The 24,324-nt window shown below is 41.1% G+C and overlaps 1 protein-coding gene across 2 annotated transcripts in view; it reads left to right on the top strand.

Moving 5' to 3' along the window:
• The window catches only part of LOC124794677 (protein FAM193A-like), a 225,302-nt gene that overhangs the window by 184,674 nt on the left and 16,304 nt on the right, over positions 1–24,324 (top strand). For both annotated transcript variants that reach the window (XM_047258212.1, XM_047258211.1), the window contains exon 18: positions 4,848–5,867. In XM_047258212.1, coding sequence (XP_047114168.1) covers positions 4,848–5,867 — 1,020 coding nt within the window. The remainder of the gene's footprint in view (positions 1–4,847; positions 5,868–24,324) is intronic.

The following is a 24,324-nucleotide window of genomic DNA, read 5'->3' as shown; positions in this document are numbered from 1 at the left end:
GAGAAATGTGAGAGAATGTCACAGTGTGAATAGGGAAGTTCCAGCAAAGGCTTCTGGCTGCCAGTGGTCAGCAAAGCTCGGGAAGACCTGTCAGTATGCGGACTGACATGGCACGTGCCATTATCAGGCAGCTACTGGAGGAAGGCAGATGATGGTTGCTACAGGGGTTGGAGAGCGCAATTGGTATCTAGAAACCCTCCACCCATGGGGTATTGTGGGCAGAGCAGCAACTGCACAAAATCTCATCACTGTGGGTACCACATGTACTGACGGAAGTTCAATGGTGGATGTGATACGCAAAATATTCTCACCACCTAGCATGCTAACAGCAGCACAGTGACCATTTCTTGTCACAAATAATCGCCATCAATGAATTCTAAAGGTCAGTCTGCAAAGTGGTGATGTGCTAGATCACCAAGGCAACAGAAGTTCCATCAGAATCTTTCCCCTGAGAAACTGGCAGTGATCTTCACATATGACTTCAGGGTATCACTTTGTGCCACTTCGTTCCATGTGGCAGAACTGTGAGCACTGAGTACTAGAGGGCTCCCTGATGCAGTGGGAACAACATGGTGTTTGAGAGAAACATCCAGATCTTGTGTACAGTGGAATCATACTGCATGACAATTCAAAACCCCATAAACCATGAACCATGGACCTTGCCGTTGGTGGGGAGGCTTGCGTGCCTCAGCGATACAGATAGCCGTACCGTAGGTGCAACTACAACGGAGGGGTATCTGTTGAGAGGCCAGACAAACGTGTGGTTCCTGAAGAGGGGCAGCAGCCTTTTCAGTAGTTGCAAGGGCAACAGTCTGGATGATTGACTGATCTGGCCTTGTAACAATAACCAAAACGGCCTTGCTGTGCTGGTACTGCGAACGGCTGAAAGCAAGGGGAAACTGCAGCCGTAATTTTTCCCGAGGGCATGCAGCTTTACTGTATGATTACATGATGATGGCGTCCCCTTGGGTAAAATATTCCGGAGGTAAAATAGTCCCCCATTCGGATCTCCGGGCGGGGACTACTCAAGAGGATGTCGTTATCAGGAGAAAGAAAACTGGCGTTCTACGGATCGGAGCGTGGAATGTCAGATCCCTTAATCGGGCAGGTAGGTTAGAAAATTTTAAAAGGGAAATGGATAGGTTGAAGTTAGATATAGTGGGAATTAGTGAAGTTCGGTGGCAGGAGGAACAAGACTTCTGGTCAGGTGACTACAGGGTTATAAACACAAAATCAAATAGGCGTAATGCAGGAGTAGATTTAATAATGAATAGGAAAATAGGAATGCGGGTAAGCTACTACAAACAGCATAGTGAACGCATTATTGTCGCCAAGATAGATACGAAGCCCACACCTACTACAGTAGTACAAGTTTATATGCCAACTAGCTCTGCAGATGACGAAGAAATTGAAGAAATGTATGATGAAATAAAAGAAATTATTCAGATTGTGAAGGGAGACGAAAATTTAATAGTCATGGGTGACTGGAATTTGAGTGTAGGAAAAGGGAGAGAAGGAAACATAGTAGGTGAATATGGATTGGGGGACAGAAATGAAAGAGGAAGCCGCCTGGTAGAATTTTGCACAGAGCACAACATAATCATAACTAACACTTGGTTTAAGAATCATAAAAGAAGGTTGTATACATGGAAGAACCCTGGAGATACTAAAAGGTATCAGATAGATTATATAATGGTAAGACAGAGATTTAGGAACCAGGTTTTAAATTGTAAGACATTTCCAGGGGCAGATGTGGACTCTGACCACAATCTGTTGGTTATGACCTGTAGATTAAAACTGAAGAAACTGCAAAAAGGTGGGAATTTAAGGAGATGGGACCTGGATAAACTAAAAGAACCAGAGGTTGTACAGAGATTCAGGGAGAGCATAAGGGAGCAATTGACAGGAATGGGGGAAATAAATACAGTAGAAGAAGAATGGGTAGCTTTGAGGGATGAAGTAGTGAAGGCAGCAGAGGATCAAGTAGGTGTAAAGACGAGGGCTAGTAGAAATCCTTGGGTAACAGAAGAAATATTGAATTTAATTGATGAAAGGAGAAAATATAAAAATGCAGTAAGTGAAACAGGCAAAAAGGAATACAAACGTCTCAAAAATGAGATCGACAGGAAGTGCAAAATGGCTAAGCAGGGATGGCTAGAGGACAAATGTAAGGATGTAGAGGCCTATCTCACTAGGGGTAAGATAGATACCGCCTACAGGAAAATTAAAGAGACCTTTGGAGATAGGAGAACGACTTGTATGAATATCAAGAGCTCAGATGGAAACTCAGTTCTAAGCAAAGAAGGGAAAGCAGAAAGGTGGAAGGAGTATATAGAGGGTCTATATAAGGGCGATGTACTTGAGGACAATATTATGGAAATGGAAGAGCATGTAGATGAAGATGAAATGGGAGATACGATACTGCGTGAAGAGTTTGACAGAGCACTGAAAGACCTGAGTCGAAACAAGGCCCCCGGAGTAGACAATATTCCATTGGAACTACTGACGGCCGTGGGAGAGCCAGTCCTGACAAAACTCTACCATCTGGTGAACAAGATGTATGAAACAGGCGAAATACCCTCAGACTTCAAGAAGAATATAATAATTCCAATCCCAAAGAAAGCAGGTGTTGACAGATGTGAAAATTACCGAACTATCAGTTTAATAAGTCACAGCTGCAAAATACTAACACGAATTCTTTACAGACGAATGGAAAAACTAGTAGAAGCCAACCTCGGGGAAGATCAGTTTGGATTCCGTAGAAACACTGGAATACGTGAGGCAATACTGACCTTACGACTTATCTTAGAAGAAAGATTAAGGAAAGGCAAACCTACGTTTCTAGCATTTGTAGACTTAGAGAAAGCTTTTGACAATGTTGACTGGAATACTCTCTTTCAAATTCTAAAGGTGGCAGGGGTAAAATACAGGGAGCGAAAGGCTATTTACAATTTGTACAGAAACCAGATGGCAGTTATAAGAGTCGAGGGACATGAAAGGGAAGCAGTGGTTGGGAAGGGAGTAAGACAGGGTTGTAGCCTCTCCCCGATGTTGTTCAATCTGTATATTGAGCAAGCAGTAAAGGAAACAAAAGAAAAATTCGGAGTAGGTATTAAAATTCATGGAGAAGAAATAAAAACTTTGAGGTTCGCCGATGACATTGTAATTCTGTCAGAGACAGCAAAGGACTTGGAAGAGCAGTTGAATGGAATGGACAGTGTCTTGAAAGGAGGATATAAGATGAACATCAACAAAAGCAAAACAAGGATAATGGAATGTAGTCGAATTAAGTCGGGTGATGCTGAGGGAATTAGATTAGGAAACGAGGCACTTAAAGTAGTAAAGGAGTTTTGCTATTTGGGGAGCAAAATAACTGATGATGGTCAAAGTAGAGAGGATATAAAATGTAGGCTGGCAATGGCAAGGAAAACGTTTCTGAAGAAGAGAAATTTGTTAACATCGAGTATAGATTTAAGTGTCAGGAAGTCATTTCTGAAAGTATTCGTATGGAGTGTAGCCATGTATGGAAGTGAAACATGGACGATAAATAGTTTGGACAAGAAGAGAATAGAAGCTTTCGAAATGTGGTGCTACAGAAGAATGCTGAAGATTAGATGGGTAGATCACATAACTAATGAGGAAGTATTGAATAGGATTGGGGAGAAGAGAAGTTTGTGGCACAACTTGACCAGAAGAAGGGATCGGTTGGTAGGACATGTTCTGAGGCATCAAGGGATCACCAATTTAGTATTGGAGGGCAGTGTGGAGGGTAAAAATCGTAGGGGGAGACCAAGAGATGAATACACTAAGCAGATTCAGAAGGATGTAGGTTGCAGTAGGTACTGGGAGATGAAAAAGCTTGTACAGGATAGAGTAGCATGGAGAGCTGCATCAAACCAGTCTCAGGACTGAAGACCACAACAACAACAACAACAACAACATAAAGCAGTGTGTACACAGTGGCAACTACGACCCTGGGGTTGGGGGAATTGGAGCACCTGCTGTACTCTCCTGACCTTACCCTCTGTGACTATAATCTCATACAAAAGCTAAAGGAACCACTACATGGCAGGCAGTGTGCGACATGAGATGTTATTGCTAATGCTGTGTGGCAACAGGTGACCCTATTCAGACATGGTGTGGCAAATGGTGATGCTGGTGGTATTCAGTGCTCCCACATTGTTAGTAGCGTGTGTGAATGTTGCAGGGGATTACTTTGAGGGCCTTTAGATACATTTCTGTCATGTCAACTGTTTGTGTGCTGTGCTGTAATCATATTGCACCCTGAAACCAATATTGTTCTGTACACTGCCGTAATAAATATGTGAGGCACAATGTTCGCTTGTTTTTCAGTGTCCACACTTATAGTTCCAAACTCGTCTTTCCATCTATATATACTGCATTTTTCATCAGGGCTGATGTCTGCAAGGAAAAAAAAATGTTGCCGTTACTTTTGCTCAAACTTTGTATTTGTTGTGGTTCAAAAAGTTTTTCCTTGTTTTTGTAAAGTGTGGTAAGAGTCATATCTCAGTGTTTAGCATCTACTGGTTCTTCATCCAAGTGTCTTCTGTTGTTTCCCAGTAGGTCACATCAGTTAAATAATTCAGATGCACTACATTGTCGACTGCAACATTCAACAAAAAAGCTTTCTAACATAAAATATTTTTGCAGTAACGATTTCTGGCTTAAGACACTGCCATTGTTTGATGTATCATTCAGTATTTCAAAAATTTTACTTCAGTTTCAACCAAAAGATATTAAAATTTCATGATTTTATTTTTCCATGGTATTATTATTATTATTATTATTATTATTATTATTGTTGTTGTTGTTCTGTTTATTTTCAGAAAATGTTGGAGTTATTACAGAAGGGAAGAAGAAAAATAAGAAAAAGAACAAGAATGGCAATCAAGATGGCAGTCTTAATGTAATCAATGGTTTTTCCAATCTGAGTAACAGTGAGCATAGAGACAAGTTAGTACAGACATGTAATTCAACATTGTCTCAACAGTTGACCACAGTTACAAGGAATCAAACTCAGGTTACGACAAGCGGTCAGAAATTGCTGCGTCTGCAGCAGCAGCAGCAGCAGCAACAACAGCAGCAACAATCTGCAACTGTTCAGCCTGATATGGCATCATCAAGTCGTACATCTCAGTCGGCAATTATCAAAGTAAGTGGGTCAACAGTTACAATTAGAAGTCCTGCCCTCCAGCAAGCTATTGCAGCAGGAAACAGATTTCCACAACCTGTGCCGCAAACTAATCATCAAGAATACCTTCCTGACAACATTGGTGTGGATGTAACCTCAAAAAATGGAATTGTGAAGCATGTTAGTGGTAAAAAGGCATCTGGGCCAGTTGCCAATGGACAAATTGGAGGCATATTAAGAGGGAAAGAAAATGTGCCAGCATCATGTAGAGCACTAAATTGTGACAGCATTCCCCAGCATCGAATAGCCATCCGAAATGATTCAAATAATCGACATGTTGTGCAGCAAAATGGACTCCAGGAAAGTGCTGGAGGAGTAGGAACTAGTGCATCGAGTTTCAAGCCACGGCCGCAGCAGCAGCAGCAGCAGCAGCAGCAACAACAACAACAACAACAACAACAACAACCACCTAAGCAGCAGCAGGCACAGATGAAATCGTCTGTGTTATCGGGGTTAACCGACCAGTCGGGAAAAGGAGTGCCTCAGATATCTCTTGCAAATGGACAGCACGAACATTTTCTCCAGCAAGTATCCCCTGTAATATCAGGATTCCAGGACTCACCAGCAACAAGTATATCAAATGATCCAAAGAGAAAAAAGAAGAAGAAGAAAGGAACATTAGGTCAAGGACAAGCTGATGATTGGAATCTAGTCGGTGAGTTCACTCATGCAACATATGTGTTGCACATGAAGTTGTCTCTTTATGTTTATTATGCAGTACTAATTCATTTACAGCATGTACTTCATTACTACACTGTTGTCTACAGCTTTGGTACTTCTATGTGGTTTATGCTGTAGTCTTGCCGTACAAAAGACTAAGTAATATATTACAATTACTACAATGTGCCTGTGTCACTGGTGACGACCTTTCAATGATATGACACAAAACACTGGAATGCCTACCATAAAAGGCACAGTTTTACTGCAGTCTGTTTCAGTCTATTATGTTTTGTGTGTGGGGAGGGGGTGTTGAAGACCGTGTGACACTAAGACCAACAATGAGTATTAAACTCTTCACGAAGAAGGAACTTCTTCAGCACATTAAGGCAGTGAGAAATGTAGACATAATCAGTGGAGGTAGCTTGCAACTTTCCTTTTTTTGAATAAGGATTTGTTGTAGGAAGGAGGAGAGGATATTCCACTATTCGTCAGTGGCTGTCTTTCATAAAACTAATGACACTGATCAGCCAAAACATTACGACCACCTACGTAATAGCCGGTATGTCCACCTTTGGCAGGGATTAACAGCGGTGGCACATCATGGCATGGAAGCAAATCCAACATTAGAAGTGTTCGGTGCACTGTGTGTTTAGACTCACTTGCACTCTGCCTAGCATTAAAATCTGATTTTAGTTTCGCCACACTTCGCTGCCTGTCCTGTTTTACCAGTCTGCCCAGCCTATGACATCAGACATCTGTTATGAGGGGTGTCCACCCAACCCCACGACATCAGGACTGGTTTCATCTTGGTTTTGCCATTTATTGAAGACACTCACCACCGCACTCCTAAAACTCCCGACAAGTCATGCAGTTTCTGAAATGCTTTTTCCTAACTTCCGGGCTCTCACATTCTGCTCTCGGTCAAACTCAGATTGATTGCACACCTTCCCCATTTTACAGACAGACAGCAAGTTCACTGATACCACAAGCACTGTGTGTGTGTGTCTGATTAGCAGTCATTCCTCACCAGGTGACATTGCTATCAGCTGGACAGGTTTGTACCAGTAGTAGGTTGGTAGCCATAATGTTTTGGCTGGTCACTGTATAAAGGATGTGGGATTATTTGAATTATTATAGTCACCAGCAACTTAATCCTGTTGAAATTTGTAAATCTTAGTGGGTGTTCTATTATTTTACGGTAACTATAATGCCATTATACAAACAGTTTTTTTTTGTTTTATATTTGGTGTGGTTTAGGCTTTGCAGTAATTTAATGAACAACCTAAATTCAGTATCAGCTGCTACTGTTGGTGGCTAGTAGATTTAACGTGGATCGAAGTGTGGATGGATCCATCAAAGTGGTGGAGCTCAATATCCAAGAAGGAGAATGAGGTGAGGTGGATGCGAGAGAAGGTGTTTGTGGAGTCACTGGCATGAGAAGGGAGATGAATTCAGGGGAGAGGCTCTGGAATGGGACTAAGAATGTGAGTAGGAGATTACATTGGACTAATAGGGTGGGATGTTAATGGAGGAGGCAGACAGTTGACTGAAGCTTTCAGTGAGGTAGTCACGGTGATTCATTACACCAGTGGTGGAGCCTTTGTCTGCGCACGCGCGCCCGCACACACGCGCGCACACACACACACACACACACACACACACACACACACACACACACACACACACACACACAGGTCACCTAATTCTGGGGACGGGGGCAATGAGCTCTGATGCCACATCCAGTCACATCCTAGATGTGTTCAGTCGCGTTCAGATTGGGTGAATGGTGGGGCTAGCCCATCAATTATATAACTCGCCGCTCTGTTCCTCGAACTGCGCCCTCGGACGCCTGGCCTTGTGACATGGTGTATTATCGTGTTGAAAAATGCCACTGCCTTTGGGAAACATGATTGTCACAAAGGCGTTCCATGGTCTGCAACTGGTATATGGTACTCCTTTGCCATCATGGTGCCTTGCATGAGCCCCTTTGGACCCATGGATGCCAACATGAATGTGCCCCAGACATAATATAGCCACTGCCAACTTGTCTCTGTCCTGCAGTACAGGTGTCAAGGAGCTATTCCCCTGGAAGGCAACACATTTGCCCCCCTGCGATCACCATGATGATTAAGGTATTGCGATTTGTCAGACTATGCAATGCTCTACCACTGCACCAACATCCAGTGCTGATGGTCACATGCCCATTTCAGTCGTAGTTGCCAATCTCATGACATTAACATTGACACGTGCGTGGTTCATTGGCTGTGGAGGCCCCTAATTAGGAGTGTTCAATGCACTGTTTGTTCAGACACACTTTTGTTCTGCCCAACATTAAAGTCTGATGTTAGTTCTGCCACAGTTTGACACGTGTCCTGTTTTACCAGTTTGCCCAGCCTATGACGCGCGACATCTGTAATGAGGGGGTCGCCCAACCCCACGATGTCTGGGTGTGGTTTCACCATGTGTTGAAGACACTCACCACAGCACTCTTCGAACACCCGACAAGCTGTGGAGTTTCTGAAATGCTCGTGCCGAGCCCCTGGGCCATCGCAATCTGACCTCTGTCAAACTCTGATAGATCACGAGCCTTTCACATTTTACAGACAGACATCACACTCACTCACACTGCACACACCATGTGTGTGTCTGGCAAGCAGTCATTCTTTGCCAGGTGATGCTGCCTGCAATGGATGGACTGGTTTATATCGATAGTAGGTAGGTGATCATAATGTTCTGGCTGATCAGTGTATATACTTAATGAAATAACAGTCCTCCTTGAAGGATTGTCTTCTGCATATCACATTTTTCTTACGTATTGCTACTGTTTAGATTCAACATCGTATTTCCTACAGAGGTCACAACATATTCACTTAACAGCTTAGCTTTAGAGGTCATTGTACTATAATGTAAAAGGTAGTGAAATTGTAGGTCATGTGACAGAATATTAGGGCCAAAAGATTTATAAGTAGACAACAGTTAAAAACAATTGCAGCAGAAAGAAATAGGGAAGGGGGTGTAAGAGAACGAGGGGGCTTAAGAGTCATCAGGAAAAGACCACAATCTAATATTGATCTTTAAAATTATTCTTCATCCAAGATATTATCTGTTGTAAACAAGGAGTGAAGTACCAGTGTGAAAATTCAGATTTGTAGATAGTGGAGAGTAGTATTGAGAGAGAGATTGTTTGCATTATCTGCAGTGCAGTTATTTCGTATTGTGGGAGGAGGTGTGGAGACTGTTATGAATAAATAGATGATTTCTCTATACGCTCACTTCTCTCACCCCTGGCTATGGATATTTTTATGGAGGACTGTAAGGAAAAGACCCTTATTGACGTTCCTGTAAACCTTCATAATGGTGTGAATTTTAAAATTTTCCCAGCGAATTGACTGTTCAAACAAATTTCGGGCTTGCAGCCAGTCGTCGTTCAGTACTTCGCATGATATTTTAACTGCGCACCTGACAGTCATCTTCAGATGAACTGGCGTAGACTGTAGAGAATGTACTCCGTTCCGCAATATATAGCGTACTGTAACTATTATGCGCTGGTGGAATAGCGGAACTCAGTCGCCCTCTGCGTTGCTGTTTGCCACGGCCATCGACGCACTCTGTCGTCTTCGATTTGAGCAAATCGTGGAGATGACTGGATTCCATGCACTGTCCAGCTGGTAGCCGCTGTCACGGTTTAACAGATTTTCCACCAGTCGTATCTCTACGGATTCTTTAATAATGGAGTCCCAGAAAGACGTTGCTGTGGACAAAATCATTGTTTTCTCATACTCCATTGAATGTCCAGTAGAAATACAATGTTCAGCAATAGCGGACTTGCTTGGCTGTAAAAGGCGGGTGTAACATTGATGTTCAGTGCAGCGTTCTTTCACGGTGCGTGTGGTTTGACCTATGTAAGCCATACCACATTGGCATGGTATCTTGTAAATTCCGGCCTTTCGTAGTAACAGATTGTCCTTAACTGATCCCACAAGGTCTGCAATCTTCGATGGTGGGCGGAAAACCACTTTTACCTGAAATTTTAAGAGGATTCTTGCTATTTTAAACGAAGTGTTGCCAACGAAAGGAAGAAAAGCTAAAGATTGTTCCGGCATGTTCTTCTCTTTATTCACTTCCTGCTACTTAGTTTTAACTGTTAGTGCCCTGTTAATCTGCCGGATGGAATACCCACTTTCGTGGAATACCGACTTTCGCTGAATACTGTCTTTAGATGGGCGAGTTCTTGAGGTAAGCTATCTAGATCTGAGGCACTATGAGCTCTATGAACAAGTATTTTAAGCAAACTCATGGTTTGCGATGGGTGATGGCAACTTGATGCTTACAGGTACAAATCAGTATGAGTGGGTTTCCGGTAAACTGAATGCCCTAGAGAACCATCATTCTTCCTTCGAACCAGGACATCCAAGAAAGGCAAACAACCATCTTTCTCTATTTCCATGGTGAACAGGATGTTGCTATGAATGGAGTTGAGGTGATGTAGAAACTCCATTAATTTATCTTCTCCATGAGGCCAAACTATGAAAGTGTCATCCACATACTGCCAAAAAATTTTGGCTTCAGGACAACTGATTCAAGCGCTCTCTTTTCAAAATCCTCCGTAAAAAGGTTGGCCACCAAAGGAGACAGGGGACTATCCATGGCGACACCGTCAGTCTGTTCAAAATATTCTTGATTAAACATAAAATAAGTTGAGGAAAGAGGATGCCTGAACAAAGCAGTGATATCAACAGGAAACATGTTACCAATCAGTGTCAAAGAATCTGCAAGAGGAACTTTTGTAAAAAGTGAGACCACATCAAAACTTACTAGAAGGTCTGCACTGCTAAGACGAAGAGCCCCCAGTCGATTGATAAAATCAGCTGAGTTTTGTATGTGATGTGAGCACTTGCCTACGAAAGGTCTCAATAAGGAAGTGAGATGTTAGCTAAATCATATGTAGGAGCTCCAATGTTGCTCACTATTGGACGCAGAGGAAGACCCTCTTTATGAATCTTTGGAAGGCCATACAGTCTTGGAGGTACACAACCATGTGGTCTTAACCTCTTGATGGTCTCTTGCAGTAAGTAGGAGGAATTTAATAGTGCTGAAGTTTTTCGTTGCACATGTCCTGTAGGATCGTAATCAATCCTCCTGTAGGTAGAGTCACTTAGCAGACCATACATCTTATCTTTATACACACCACGAGGTAACAAAACAGTTGCATTACCTTTGTCAGCTTTCAATACCACTACGTCAGGGTCCTCTCTCAGATTTCATAATGCAGCCCTTTCTGCAGAGGTTAAACTACTGCGTTGAGTAGGAGCCTTCAACAGAGCATGGCAAGTTTCCCTTCTTATTTAATCAAGGATATTTTGAACAGACTGACGGTCTCGCCATGGATAGTCCCCTGTCTCCTTTGGTGGCCAACCTTTTTATGGAGGATTTTGAAGAGAGAGCGCTTGAATCAGCTGCCCTGAAGCCAACAGTTTTTTGGTGGTATGTGGATGACACTTTCATAGTGTGGCCTCATGGAGAAGATAAATTAATGGAGTTTCTACATCACCTCAACTCCATTCATAGCAACATCCTGTTCACCATGGAAATAGAGAAAGATGGTTGTTTGCCTTTCTTGGATGTCCTGGTTCGAAGGAAGAATGATGGTTCTCTAGGGCATTCAGTTTACCGGAAACCCACTCATACTGATTTGTAGCTGCAAGCATCAAGTTGCCATCACCCATCGCAAACCATGAGTTTGCTTAAAACACTTGTTCATAGAGCTCATACTGCCTCAGATCTAGATAGCTTACCTCAAGAACTCGCCCATCTAAAGACAGTATTCAGAGAAAGTGGGTATTCCATCCGGCAGATTAACAGGGCACTAACAGTTAAAACTAAGAAGCAGGAAGTGAATAAAGAGGAGAACATGCCGGAACAATCTTTAGCTTTTCTTCCTTTCGTTGGCAACACTTCGTTTAAAATAGCAAGAATCCTCTTAACATTTCAGGTAAAAGTGGTTTTCCGCCCACCATCGAAGTTGCAGACCTTGTGGGATCAGTTAAGGACAATCTGTTACTACGAAAGGCCGGAATTTACAAGATACTGTGCCAATGTGGTATGGCTTACATAGGTCAAACCAAGGTTACTAAATAAGAAGGTTGGGCAGTAAGTGCTCTGCTCTGCCATTGGCTGGCCTAATGACGTCAGCGTGGAAGCAAGCGCTCACAAGCAGACGACACGGTATGCGCATTTACGTCAAGTTTTTGGCGGAAGATTTTGTTTATACCAGAAATTTGATGTCTAAACTGCTTTTCTGCTGCTAAAATATTACAGTTAAAACTGATGAGTTATATTCTTTCGCAGCTTATGCCTCACACATCGGTAAAATGTCAGATCACAACCACACTGACACACACTTGAAATTCGAAACCTCGGCTCAAATAAATCAGAAACTATTCATTTAATTGCATTGAAATGAATTTACTTAAGAGCTCGAAGTTGCACACACTTGTTTGTAAGAACAGCATTCCTTCTTTCTAAAGCCGCTATAGTATTCATCAAAGTAACTTTATGTGTCCAAAAAAAAAAAAAAAAAAAAAAAAAAAACTGTCATCTGTACATGTGCTCTTATTATGATGTTTCTTATTTGGTGACAGCTTTTCCAGAGTTTCCAGAGATTTCTTATGTAGTTCTCGTTTCTTATACCGTTTGGTTCTGTCTTCTGTTGCGGGTGACACATTGACAGTCGCACTACTGCACGGCAAATTGCGCGAAGGAACTGCATCTGGCTTGAGCATTCTTTTTCGGGGCAAATTAAGCAATTCAGACTGTAAATCCCTTAAGTAATCTGTTTCTGCGAAATGGCGAGAATGTATTCTTGCATGCGCAACATTTACACTGTCTTTCCCTCAACATTTCGACAACCATAGTTTTTGTAATGTTTCATTACGCGAGAAACTGTGATACATTACATCAGTTCCCTTTGTGCTCCAGTTGGAGGAAAAACAGCCCGTTACAGCACAGCCTGGCGTTGTAAAAATTAATTCCGCTGTCCACTATCGCTAACTATTTCAGTTCCGAATCAAATATCAATTACAGCAAAAACCGTTAACACTCCCCAATTCTGAATGTTTCCGCTGTTGACTGAGTACCTCAGAAGAAAGAACTCAATCAAAATACTCCTTCAAACACAAAACAACACAAGAAAAACAATCACACACAATTCGAACTGTGTACTGTTTGGCACAGCTGCTTCCACCGTGACGTCATGCGCACAACTGAGAAAACACGTTGCTTTCTGCGCATAGCTTTCTGCGCCCCCCTGGGTCAAACCACATGCACCGTGTAGAACGCTGCACTGAACATCAATGTTACACCCGCCTTTTACAGCCAAGCAAGTCCGCTATTGCTGAACATTGTATTTCTACTGGACATTCAATGGAGTGTGAGAAAACAATGATTTTGTCCACAGCAATGTCTTTCTGGGACTCCATTATTAAAGAATCCATAGAAATACGACTGGCGGAAAATCTGTTAAACCGTGACAGCGGCTACCAGCTGGACAGTGCATGGAATCCCATCATCTCCACGATTTGCTCAAATCGAAGACGACAGAGTGCGTCGACGGCCGTGGCAAACAGCAATGCAGAGGGTGACTGAGTTCCGCTATTCCACCAGCGAGGGCGCTGCCATCGGGCAGTGTGGTTCAACTATCAAGTTTTCGACTCATGCACAGAATAGTTACAGTACGCTATATATTTCGGAACGGAGGACGTTTTCGCCAGTCTGCGCCGGCTCACTTGAAGATAACTGTCAGGTGCCCAGTTGAAATATCATGTGAAGTATTGAACGACGACCGGCTGCAAGCCCGAAATTTGTTTGAACTTCATAATGGGGTCATAACGTAAATGACTCTTTCACATATGAATACATAAGAGAGAAGATCCGGAGGTGAGATTGTAGTGTGATGTTCCTAATCGACGTGTTCATTCAGTTTGAAGTCTCTGGAGCTGTTACTATACAGCTTTTGTTTTATTAGTAAGTATGTAGATCTATACCAACACCTCCATTTAGCACAAAACCTGGCTATTCTAGGGGCCTTCCAGGCAATAGCTTACAGCTTTAGCAATGCTGAAAAGCTTTGAAAAGAACTTTGCTTTTTGAAAAGTCATTCTGTTTCATCTGTAATTTAATTGGATGGATAAAAAAATCTGCTCACCAAGTGGCAGCAGGAGAAAACACATTCAAGGGTTAAGTAAATTAGCAAGCTTTTGGAGCCAGTGGCTCCTCCTCTTGGTAGAAGGGTTGAAGGGGCAGGAAGAGGGTTGAAGGAAAAGGACTGCTGAGGTTTAGGAAATGGGGAGAGTTCGGAAAAGTCACCCAGAACCACGGGTCAGAGGAGATTTCCCAGATGGTAAGAGAGAAGTCGGTACCAAAACGCGTTCCATCTTAAGGCTTACAGCTAACTCTAAAAGACCTTTGACATTTGTCCACAAGGGATTTCTTCCACGTCATATCATTGTCTCAGTGCTATGTTTTTATGGCTTTCAGAGTGCCTAATCGGAGTAGAAGCTCTGAGGAATGTTGGGAAACTTCTCCCAGACAACACAAGCATTGCTTTGAACCTATCACCACTATTTGCCTTATCAAGACTGTTACAGTCTCTCTAACCAAAAATGAAATCCTAGTGAAAAGGCAGTGTTTTTATTCCGAGACTTGAGTGGAATTTTTACGGTTAATGAACACATTGCAGAGAGTGGATTTCTGGTAGTTCATGCATTAAAGGAAATTTGTACTATCATTGTGAACATCATCTAGGGGCTACTTTGATGATGAAGTAGACATCATAATTTAATAAGTTCGGAGTTACCTTAGGAAGTTTTGAAATTTTTAGGTCACAATTTGTATCATGCTGTTAATACAAGTCCGGGAAGACATTCATCACTCTCCTAGCATTCAGATTTGTCAGTTTGTAGCCAACCCACCAACTGGTTCAAATTTCGACCTTCTCAATAGAATTTCGCCAGCAATTTGCATACCTGTTTAATCTAGAATTTGTATGCAATATAATTTTGTACACTGTTGAAAACTGGATTTATATCTGGCTAGTTCATTATGTCTTCTGCACATATAATCTGAATTTCACTGTTGCTTTATGTTACTGTTTCTCTCAAAAATCAATGTTAAAATGATTCAGCAAAGCCATGGCTGATGTTTGGTCCACTTGTTGTCCATCTGAGTTTGTGTGTTACGACCTCCATGTTGGCAAGAGAACAAAGTGCTAGAAAAATGAAAAATTGTTGCCTCTCTTTGCGGTTTTACTGCTTTTGAGATGCTTCATTTTGTTTTTCAGAGAGCTTTTGTATTAATGTTGCAGGAACACACACATTATTGGTGGCAGTTGATTGAAAATGAGCATATAGTCTGAGGAAGCATTAAGACATCTACGTATCAAATTGAAAAATAAAATGAAAAATCCTGTAAGTGATAGGTCGTCTATTTACAACGTAGCTCCATGAGGTGAAATTTCAGGTACTTGCTAATAGAAATACTTAAAAGTAAAGATATCTAGCTTTTAGAACTTGTATATTCCTTTTTTAGGTTAGAAAGGACGGGCATGTCATTCAGTCCTAAGTTTAGGAGGGGGATACTTGATAATTACTGTTCCAACTTCAGTCCAGATATGTTAAAAGAACTAAGTGAGAAGTAAAGCTAGATTAAGAGAATTAGACTTGAGAATCAGATTATTTGACTCGTCGCTCTAACGAAGTAGGTGAGTGTCAGCAATATGTCTCGTGGTCTTATCGTGGTGTGTTTATCTTCTGCCGTTAGGTCAGACGATAAGAGATGCCACTTGCACGCTTAGAGTAGCAGATTGACGGTGACCAACTTTAAACAGAACTTGATTAATTTTCAGACACATTTATTAGAATAATACCAAGCATAAAAATAATTTAACTTGGTTCTGGATGCTATTTACAATTGACAATCTGAAGTTCCTTTGGTCTTGGTATGTTAATCTTATTCTCATATATCTCTGATACTTGACAAAGTGTCTATACATTTCTCTTCATGGCTATGTACAGGAATATGATAATCTTATTAGGTGCAGACTGAAACTTGACTGCAGACTAATGCAGACTGACTAATCGGAGGTCTGTACACTCGTTATAATACCTCGCGCGTTCATGTATCACTGCGCGAGTGTGATCCACGAGGAGAAAAGGTTCTACGTTAGCAGCAATCTCATTGGATGCGTTACATATTAATACGCGGATCGGCGGAAGCAGAATTTGGTCCGTCTCTAAGAAAGCGCCATCTCGTAGTGCGGAGACGGACGAGCGCTGCGCCTGCGCTGTTGTGCTTAGCGGGGCGCGCTCTAGTGGGAAAGTTGTGTACGCGCTGACTACGCGGAACTATGTACACAACAAAAGGCAACCTAATTCCACCATTGAACTCTGCCTTTGTCAGTTCGTGCCACCAGCCGACCATGATACTCCCACCTTCTCCCCGATCCCACATAAAAAACCCCTGGTCACCTCACTGGAGTTTCTTACTCCTAACTTGGCTTCACCATCCTTTTCAGTGTCACTTCCTAAGAACACCAACCTTTCAGCAGAAGAAAGGACAATCATACACAGCCTCAAAACAGTTCCTAACCTAATTATCCTATCTGCAAATGAATGTTCCAACACTGTCATTTTGTATTGCAGTGACTGCATTTTGGAAGGCCCGTGCCAATTGTCTGACTCCTTCACCTATAAACTCTGCCGTAGTGAGCCCATCCCACAAGTCCAAGATAACCTACAATTCTTCCTTAAAGCCTGAGACCTTTCCCAGAAACCCGCCCTTGAATCCATTTCCCTCGTCACCTCTATGACACCCCACATACCACCATTCTACATTCTCCCCAAAATCTACAAATCCAACAATCCTGGATGCTCCATTGTAGCTGGTTATTTTACCCCCACTGGCCCTCATTGACAGACACCTCTAACCAGTTTCCCACATACTTGTCACTGTCGACACCACTTCCCTAAGCACCAGCATCCCTCATCCCCATGGTCGTGCTGCTGTCGAACACTACCTCTCCCAACATCCTTCAGACTACAAACCCACTATCTCTTTCCTCATACACTGTGCTAACATTATTCCAACACACACATCCTTCTCCTTTGAAGGGGAGGTATATATAAAATCCATGGTGCAGCCATGGGGCCCCAGAATGGCACCCTTCTGTGCCAACCCATTTATAGGCCACCTAAAGGAAACCTCCAGCCTCCCCAAAACCCAAATCCCTGCTCTGGTTCAGGTTCATTGATGACATTTTCATGATCTGGACTTCAGGGCCAAGACACCCTATCCTCATTACTTCATAACCTCAACACCTTCACACATTCTCTCCCATCCGCTTTACCTGGTCCTCCTGAATCCAATGTGACACTCTCCTGGATGTTGACCTCCTCCTCTCTTATGGCTCCATCTGCTTTCTGTCCACATTAAACCCATCAACCACCAACAGTATCTGCATTTTGAAAACTGCCATCCCTTCCACATAAAAAAATCCCTCCTGTACAACCTGGCCATCCAGGGACAGTGTGTCTGCATTGACAAGAACTCCCTTGCCCAGTGTACTGAAGCTCTCACAAAAGCCTCCACTGGCAGATACTATCTCCTGGACCTAGTCTGCCAACAGGTTTTCCGTGCTTTATCCAAACACACCCAGTCCTCCCACCGTCCCAAAGAACCAGCTACTGTGGAGCACCCCTTTCGACACTTATTACCATCCTGGGTTGGAACAAATGAACCCTTGTTATTGTTCTGGGATAACGTCATTTTACAAACTGTAGTGTTAACCACAATGATGTTATTGAGCTACCAAAGTCATGTGCTGAATTCTGTGTTCAGATTTCCACTCATGGAACTAATACTTTGCAGATGTTGATCTTGTTGACTGTGCTACAATTGCACAGGTCTTAAGTTTCCTAAAGTGGTGTTCTACTGAGCAATTCTAGAACATTTTAGAGCTCCCATCTATCAATTCTTCTCTCATCCAGTTCAAAATACAGCTAGGCTGTCATCTCTCATGGTGCTATGGAATAGACACTGCTAGGAGAATGAGATCTGGAGAATGCTTTATACTAAACATAAGATTCCATTCTGGATCAAACCTCCAGTCAGCAGTGTAATGTGTGTATCCTGACAGATTAAAACTAGTAATGTGTGTTATCTCTAGCTAAAATATTCACCTTTTACAGGGAGCTCTGCCATTGAGCCATCTAAGCACACTTATTCATGTGTCATAGCTTCAGTCTATCAGACAAAACAGTTGTACTTGAGTGGAAGCTGGAATCCAGAATTCAGTCTTTCACTTGGTACGAGTGTTTGTTCTTCTTTTATTTCTGTAAGAGATTATAGCTCTGCCTCATCATGCAAAAGCCTTGGTGGGTTTTGTGGGTTTTACATGCATGCTGGAGCTATCCTCCTTTCTTTTTTTTTAAAACAAAAACCACTAGAGTTCTTGGCCATGCTCTTATCAAGAAATATTCAAAGTCCAAAGTTTCGTGGTAAATCTTGGAGCATACATAAGGTATATTCAGCTTCATAAATGTTGTTCTCAAATACAGCAGATTACATAAAAGCTAATTTGAAAACATTTGTTGTTTACTGCTTGGAAATATTATCATTTCAAGCTCAAAATGTATTCTATAGTTCTACATAAAGTCGGTGGTGCTATTATTCTTGATAATTACTTGAAGAGGAATTATGAAACATTCCTTTTTCCACTGTTGCAAACTTGCATAAAGAAACAGTTGAAAATGCAGATATTTCTGTCACTTAAGTTACCTAATGTGAAATCTATTCTGGTCAATCAGTGCCATCACATGATAGTTTTATTAGTACTGTTGATACTTAAAGCTATATTATACATACCAATAAATTCAATGTTGGCCATAAAAAGCCATAAAAATCCATGAAATAAAAATCCATGAAAGATACTAATGTAAATGCTAAAGAAGGTATGAAATTGAAAACCGAAAGATAAAGTAAATGTTAGAAGTGTTGGGCAAGAAATTATATAGTGGCAAAAAAGAATTTCTTGTCTATTTACAATTTTAAGTCTCAATGACTACCTGCATAAAGTAAATAGAATCATGTTTTGGACTAGCCCCTTCACATCTTCCCTTATGCTATTAGGGAATTGTCTGGAATGGAAAGGATGGTGCGAAGATGCTGTGGATCCACTCCGGTACACCGGATTGACAGTCATGGAGTGCTAGAGTTAATGTAATTGCAGGACTGCAGAGCTTGTAGCTGAAAGTGAGTAACGGAAGGATAAATAGTGCTCTTCTCTTAAAGTACAGTTTGAAATCAGAATAACAATGTTCTTTACATTCATTGTTCTGATTCATGATTTGAAGTTTTTGTGTCAATCAAATGTGCACATTGTGGCTAATTCAGTGGTGTGTCGGTATGCATGCTTTTGTATACTTTAAAGACATGGATAAATATATCACGTTTAGATATTATACGTCTCTTGATTCATGCAAACTGGCACATTCACATTTTACATTTTTAATTGGTCTACTTATATAAATGCAAAACAGAGTAGTTTGTTTCTGTGCGTGCTCCTTTTCTTATTTTTGGTTAAAATACACACCTGAAAAATTATTTTCTACGTGCCCCTGTACATGCTTTTATTATTCTTTCATCATTGTTGTGACATGTCATTTGTGATAATTGAACTTCAGCAAATCAGTTTCAGAATTTTTACTACATAATTGCTTATACCTTATGATGGAGCCCATACTCTGAGACACATGACATATTTATCCCAGACATTTGTCTAGAGTATGTACCATTTTCACATTTATGTAGGAGGAATTACACCCAGAAGTTATACTTACCAAATGAGGGGTAGTATGATGGTCAATGTAGGGGGACTCACATAAACGAAGAGAACAGTTCATATCTTCATCCAGCTATATTGATTTTGATTTACTGTCTTTTTGTGTCAGGTCACATGAATTGTTAGTGAATGATGATGTTTTCAGTCTGAACAATTCACTGTAAAATCTTGATCTTAACGGGAGCTTTACCTGTTCCTGATGACACATGTGTGAAATCGTATAACTGCTGTGACACATCTAAATAACTTTGTATTAGCATTACTACCATTTGTAGTTGCTGTTCTGTCCGAAGGTAAGGTAAGGTTGTGTTCAACTGAAATGTCATTTGTAACACTGCAGTGTTTTACTAGGCAGGTTCTGTTGAAAGTTGTACACCTTTGCTATCCTCCAACAAATCTTCTTATGCAGCCAGTATAGGAGGCCTAAAGTTTAACCTGGACTAAAGCCATGATGCAGCTTTCCATTGCCAGAGTTGGAAGAACTGATAAGTGACAGAAAGAATCCTAGGGCCAACTAAGAATGAATCTGGAATCTTTAGATTTATAGGCTAGCACTTACCCACTTACTCTCAGAGCCATGCTGTTTCACCTTCTCAAGTCTAAGTTCCAGTTCTTCCCTCTAGGACCAAAGTAATTGATTGGTGATGCCTCAAGCCAAGACCTGTCCTGTTCTAGGCCAATGTACCGGGCAGGAGGGCTTGCTCATGGTATCACTGTCCCTATTTGTTAGCTGTCCTCACTAGTGTGCATCTTAATTTTTGGACCCTGGAGGGATTTTCCAGCACAAAACTATTTCCATCATTGATATTTTTAGGACAGATTCATATTTCAAAAGTTTTAGGACACATTGATATTTCAACAGATTTCTTGATTACGGCAGTCCTAATATATACCGTATTTACTCGAATCCAAGCCACACTTTTTTTTTCCGGTTTCTGTAATCCAAAAAACCGCCTGCGGCTTAGAATCGAGTGCAAAGCAAGCGGAAGTCCTGAAAAATGTTGGTGGGTGCCGCCATAACTAACTTCTGCCATCAAATATATGTAGCGCTACACAGGCATGCTTTGTAGGCACAAAGATAAATACTGGCACCAAAACCTCTGCGTCAGTAAATAAATTGAAAAAAAAAAAGTAAAAGACAAGCTTTTTTCTCCGCCCCGAGTTTCGACCACTGCATTTTCATACATTATCCATCAAAGTAAATACAAATTCCGTATTGTTCATCTTCGAATGTAGCACCATTTCTATGTACTTCGAAAAGACTGTTTGGGATGTTTGTCAATATGGCCAACTCTACATTCTGAATTTTTTCCTACCTGTGAGAAGAGATGGTTGCTAATAGGAACTTTTATGAATTGTGAATCACATGCAGTATTCTCTTCACCATAAGAATAATACGAATATAAACATTTTGCCATGTATTGTTTCGTGTTTGCTGCTATCTCATTTAAATCCTGTCCGCCTAATAAACTACGAAACTAGAGTGAGACAACAGCAAACGCGGAAGAATATACATATCACGTCATGTTTATATTCATATTATTCTTATGCCTAGTAGTGATTCAGTCAGAAATGAAGCACGGCAATTCACTAGATTTTTAAATCTAAGGCGACTCTAATTTCTGTGCAGAATGTAATGTACTAAAGAGGCGCCTGCAAAGATTTTCAAACGGGGAAATTTTTTCGCTAAACTCTCGTTCAGAACATCTTCTATCATACGCAGTCTATTATTTAGTTCTTGTTGATCATTATCAAAGAAAGCAGCAATGTAAGTAACAACACACAGCAGTCTCTTGCCATTGTTTCGCTAATGAGATGATTCCTCTCTTCTTCTTTTTTTAAAAATTGTAAGCGGCGGTAGCGTGCACAAAAGCAAGCCATGCCGCGAGTGGCGACAGGCCGTAAATACGCACTATCAGAATGCGACAAACAATGCGTGACACAGTACAGTAATGCATTTTCAGCTTAGAGTGACGTAAACACCTATAACAAAGAAAACGGCGCTTATAAGATCAAAGAAAAATAAGCAATCAATTCAACCCAGATGAAGCACGTGAAAAAGGAAGGGTACCCGTATAAATACGGACGGAGCGCCTGACGCATAGCAATGGCTACCTGGTAAAGCTTAACTGCTAAGCTTACGACTAGAACCAAACTACTGTAGCTGTATCGTCATTCATTCGACCTAAATTGTGTCTCATATTACAATGGACCAACTTTGTTTCGATTTGGAGATGCGGCCTAAAACTTTTCTCTCCCCTTGAATTTCGAGTCTCAAATTTCAGATGCGGCTTAGATTCGGGAAAATTTTTTTTCCTTGATTTCGAGTATAATTTTTCAGGTGCGGCATAGATTCGAGTAAATATGGTATGTAAATGAATTTTTTGAGCTCTTCCTCACATACAGATTTTGGTTATTGATGAAACTGTGGTCTTTGGACATAGACTCTTTATTGTCTTTTATGTGGTAGGACCATTCAGTAAAACATACAGCAGCTGTTCATGATTAAAACATCCACTACAGTTCTACAGTTACTAACTGATTGAACTCTTTACACTACCAGGCTTCAGGAACTCTTATCTCATCTTCAGGTGTATCACTACCTCTGTTTTGATTTTGCAGTTTAGGGATATTGTTTTATTTTAGCTTAGAGATACACCTGAAGATGGGGCAGAGTCCCCTAAACCCTGACTGTGTAAAGACTTCAGCCATAAAGACTTCATCCAATAAATAATTGCACAATTGTAGCAGATGTTTTAATCATGGACATTTCACATAACATATGTGGTCGTCTCACAAGCAAAAAAATTGTGATACAGCAGCTGTTCATATCATTAGGGCTGTGTAATATCGTTTGGCATACATAGCTTGTTCCATGAAAACAAGGTATGCTTGAACATTGGTCATTGTATGACCTAAATTGTTTTGTTGTTCATAGCAGTTTGATTATTGTTGTGATCAACTGCTTTGATACTTTTTCTTCAATATTGTGTGTATTAAAGGTAGAGGCGGGAGAACGTGAAGGGAAGGGACTGTTGATGTCAATTGCTTCAGGACTTTCTGCAGAAGGATTTTATGCCAGACCGGGATTTGAGCTCAGGGTTTCCCACTTTCTTTAATACTTTTACTGCCATGGAGATTGTTGAGTGACAGAAAAGGAATAGGTCCCTGTTTTTTCCCCCCTTTCTCGTATTTAAAATAGTTGTAAATGAATATAGGATTTGAAGCTTGCTCCTTGAAATACCCCATAAAGAATTTTTTGATGGATGGTGAAATTGGAGAACCCACTGCAGTGCCAGCAGTCATCTTGCATTAATTCCCCTCACACAAAGTGTACCATCTTCAAATAATTTTGAGTTTTAATGATATGTGCAGAATGGTGCAATAATGTTCATATCATTTCACACTAGGACCTTTAGTAAACAGAGACATCACTTGTCCTCATATTTACGTCATAAGTCCTAAAATAGTGCTACCAGCTATGTCCCCATCTTCCCACTTTTCACTGGGTCTATTTTATGCCTGTTTGCCAGAAGCAGAAGAGAGCGTTGCTCCTGTACCTCTGATCTGTCATTTTGCTAACTGATAGTTGCAAACAGAAACACTGCTGATGAGTTTAACTAGATGTGTCACAGCAGTTGGGGGCTTTACCATGTGGTAAAGCAGGAAACTACAGGGTGTTTCACAATTCATGTTGCACACTTCTAGAGGTTGCAGAGGGGACTTAGTCTAAAGTTTTACATTAGATCTTATGTCCAGAAACGTCATCCAGTGATGCTATTCAAGTGTCAGAGTTATAGGTGCTGGCATCTGTAAATTTATGTATGTATAAGGTGGTTCTGTGATGATGTGACAAACTTTCAACGATGGTGGAGACAGATAAATGTCTCAGTTTGAGGTCAGGGTCCCCAGTTCAGAAACAAACGAGTCAAAAGATACAAGCGAAAACCATTCTGATACCTCTGACAGTGGAATACACATACTGCTACTACTGTTGCTAAGATTGTAGGATAGACAACTTTCAGAGGTGGAATTATGGGCGAAGACAAGCGTGTCAAGGGTATCAGAATGGTAATTGCTTATAACTTCAGACTCATTCATTTCTGAACCAGGGACCATTACCTCAGGTTAATACATTTATCCTTAGTTTGTAACATCATCACAAAATCATGACGTATATGCATACATTTACAGGCACCAGCACATATAACTTTGCCCTTCTGTAGCTCTTTGGATGATGTTTCCAGCCATGGTTTCCTATCAAAAACTTGATCTACCAAGTCCCCCATCCAACCTCAAGAAGCGTGTAACATGAATTGTGAAACACCCTTTATATTTCATGGAGTGAGTGCAATGCACAGTGAATTGAAATGATTTGAGAATTGGCAGAATTTTATTCTTCCATTCCAAGTAAATGTTTATTTTATACCTTCAACAAGTTCACTGTCAGTCCCATCCTTATCCTTGGGTAATTTGAGCTAAAGCTCCATATAAGTAAATTTTAATATAATTCTTACTTGTTACCCCACTTTTTCTGCTTCTTGTGGCTGTAGTATTT

The sequence above is a fragment of the Schistocerca piceifrons genome, chromosome 4, assembly GCF_021461385.2.
Source record: "Schistocerca piceifrons isolate TAMUIC-IGC-003096 chromosome 4, iqSchPice1.1, whole genome shotgun sequence".
Taxonomy (NCBI): Eukaryota; Metazoa; Arthropoda; class Insecta; order Orthoptera; family Acrididae; genus Schistocerca; species Schistocerca piceifrons.
Note: the sequence above shows the minus strand (reverse complement) of the source record. Positions and strands in the feature narration are given on the sequence as shown.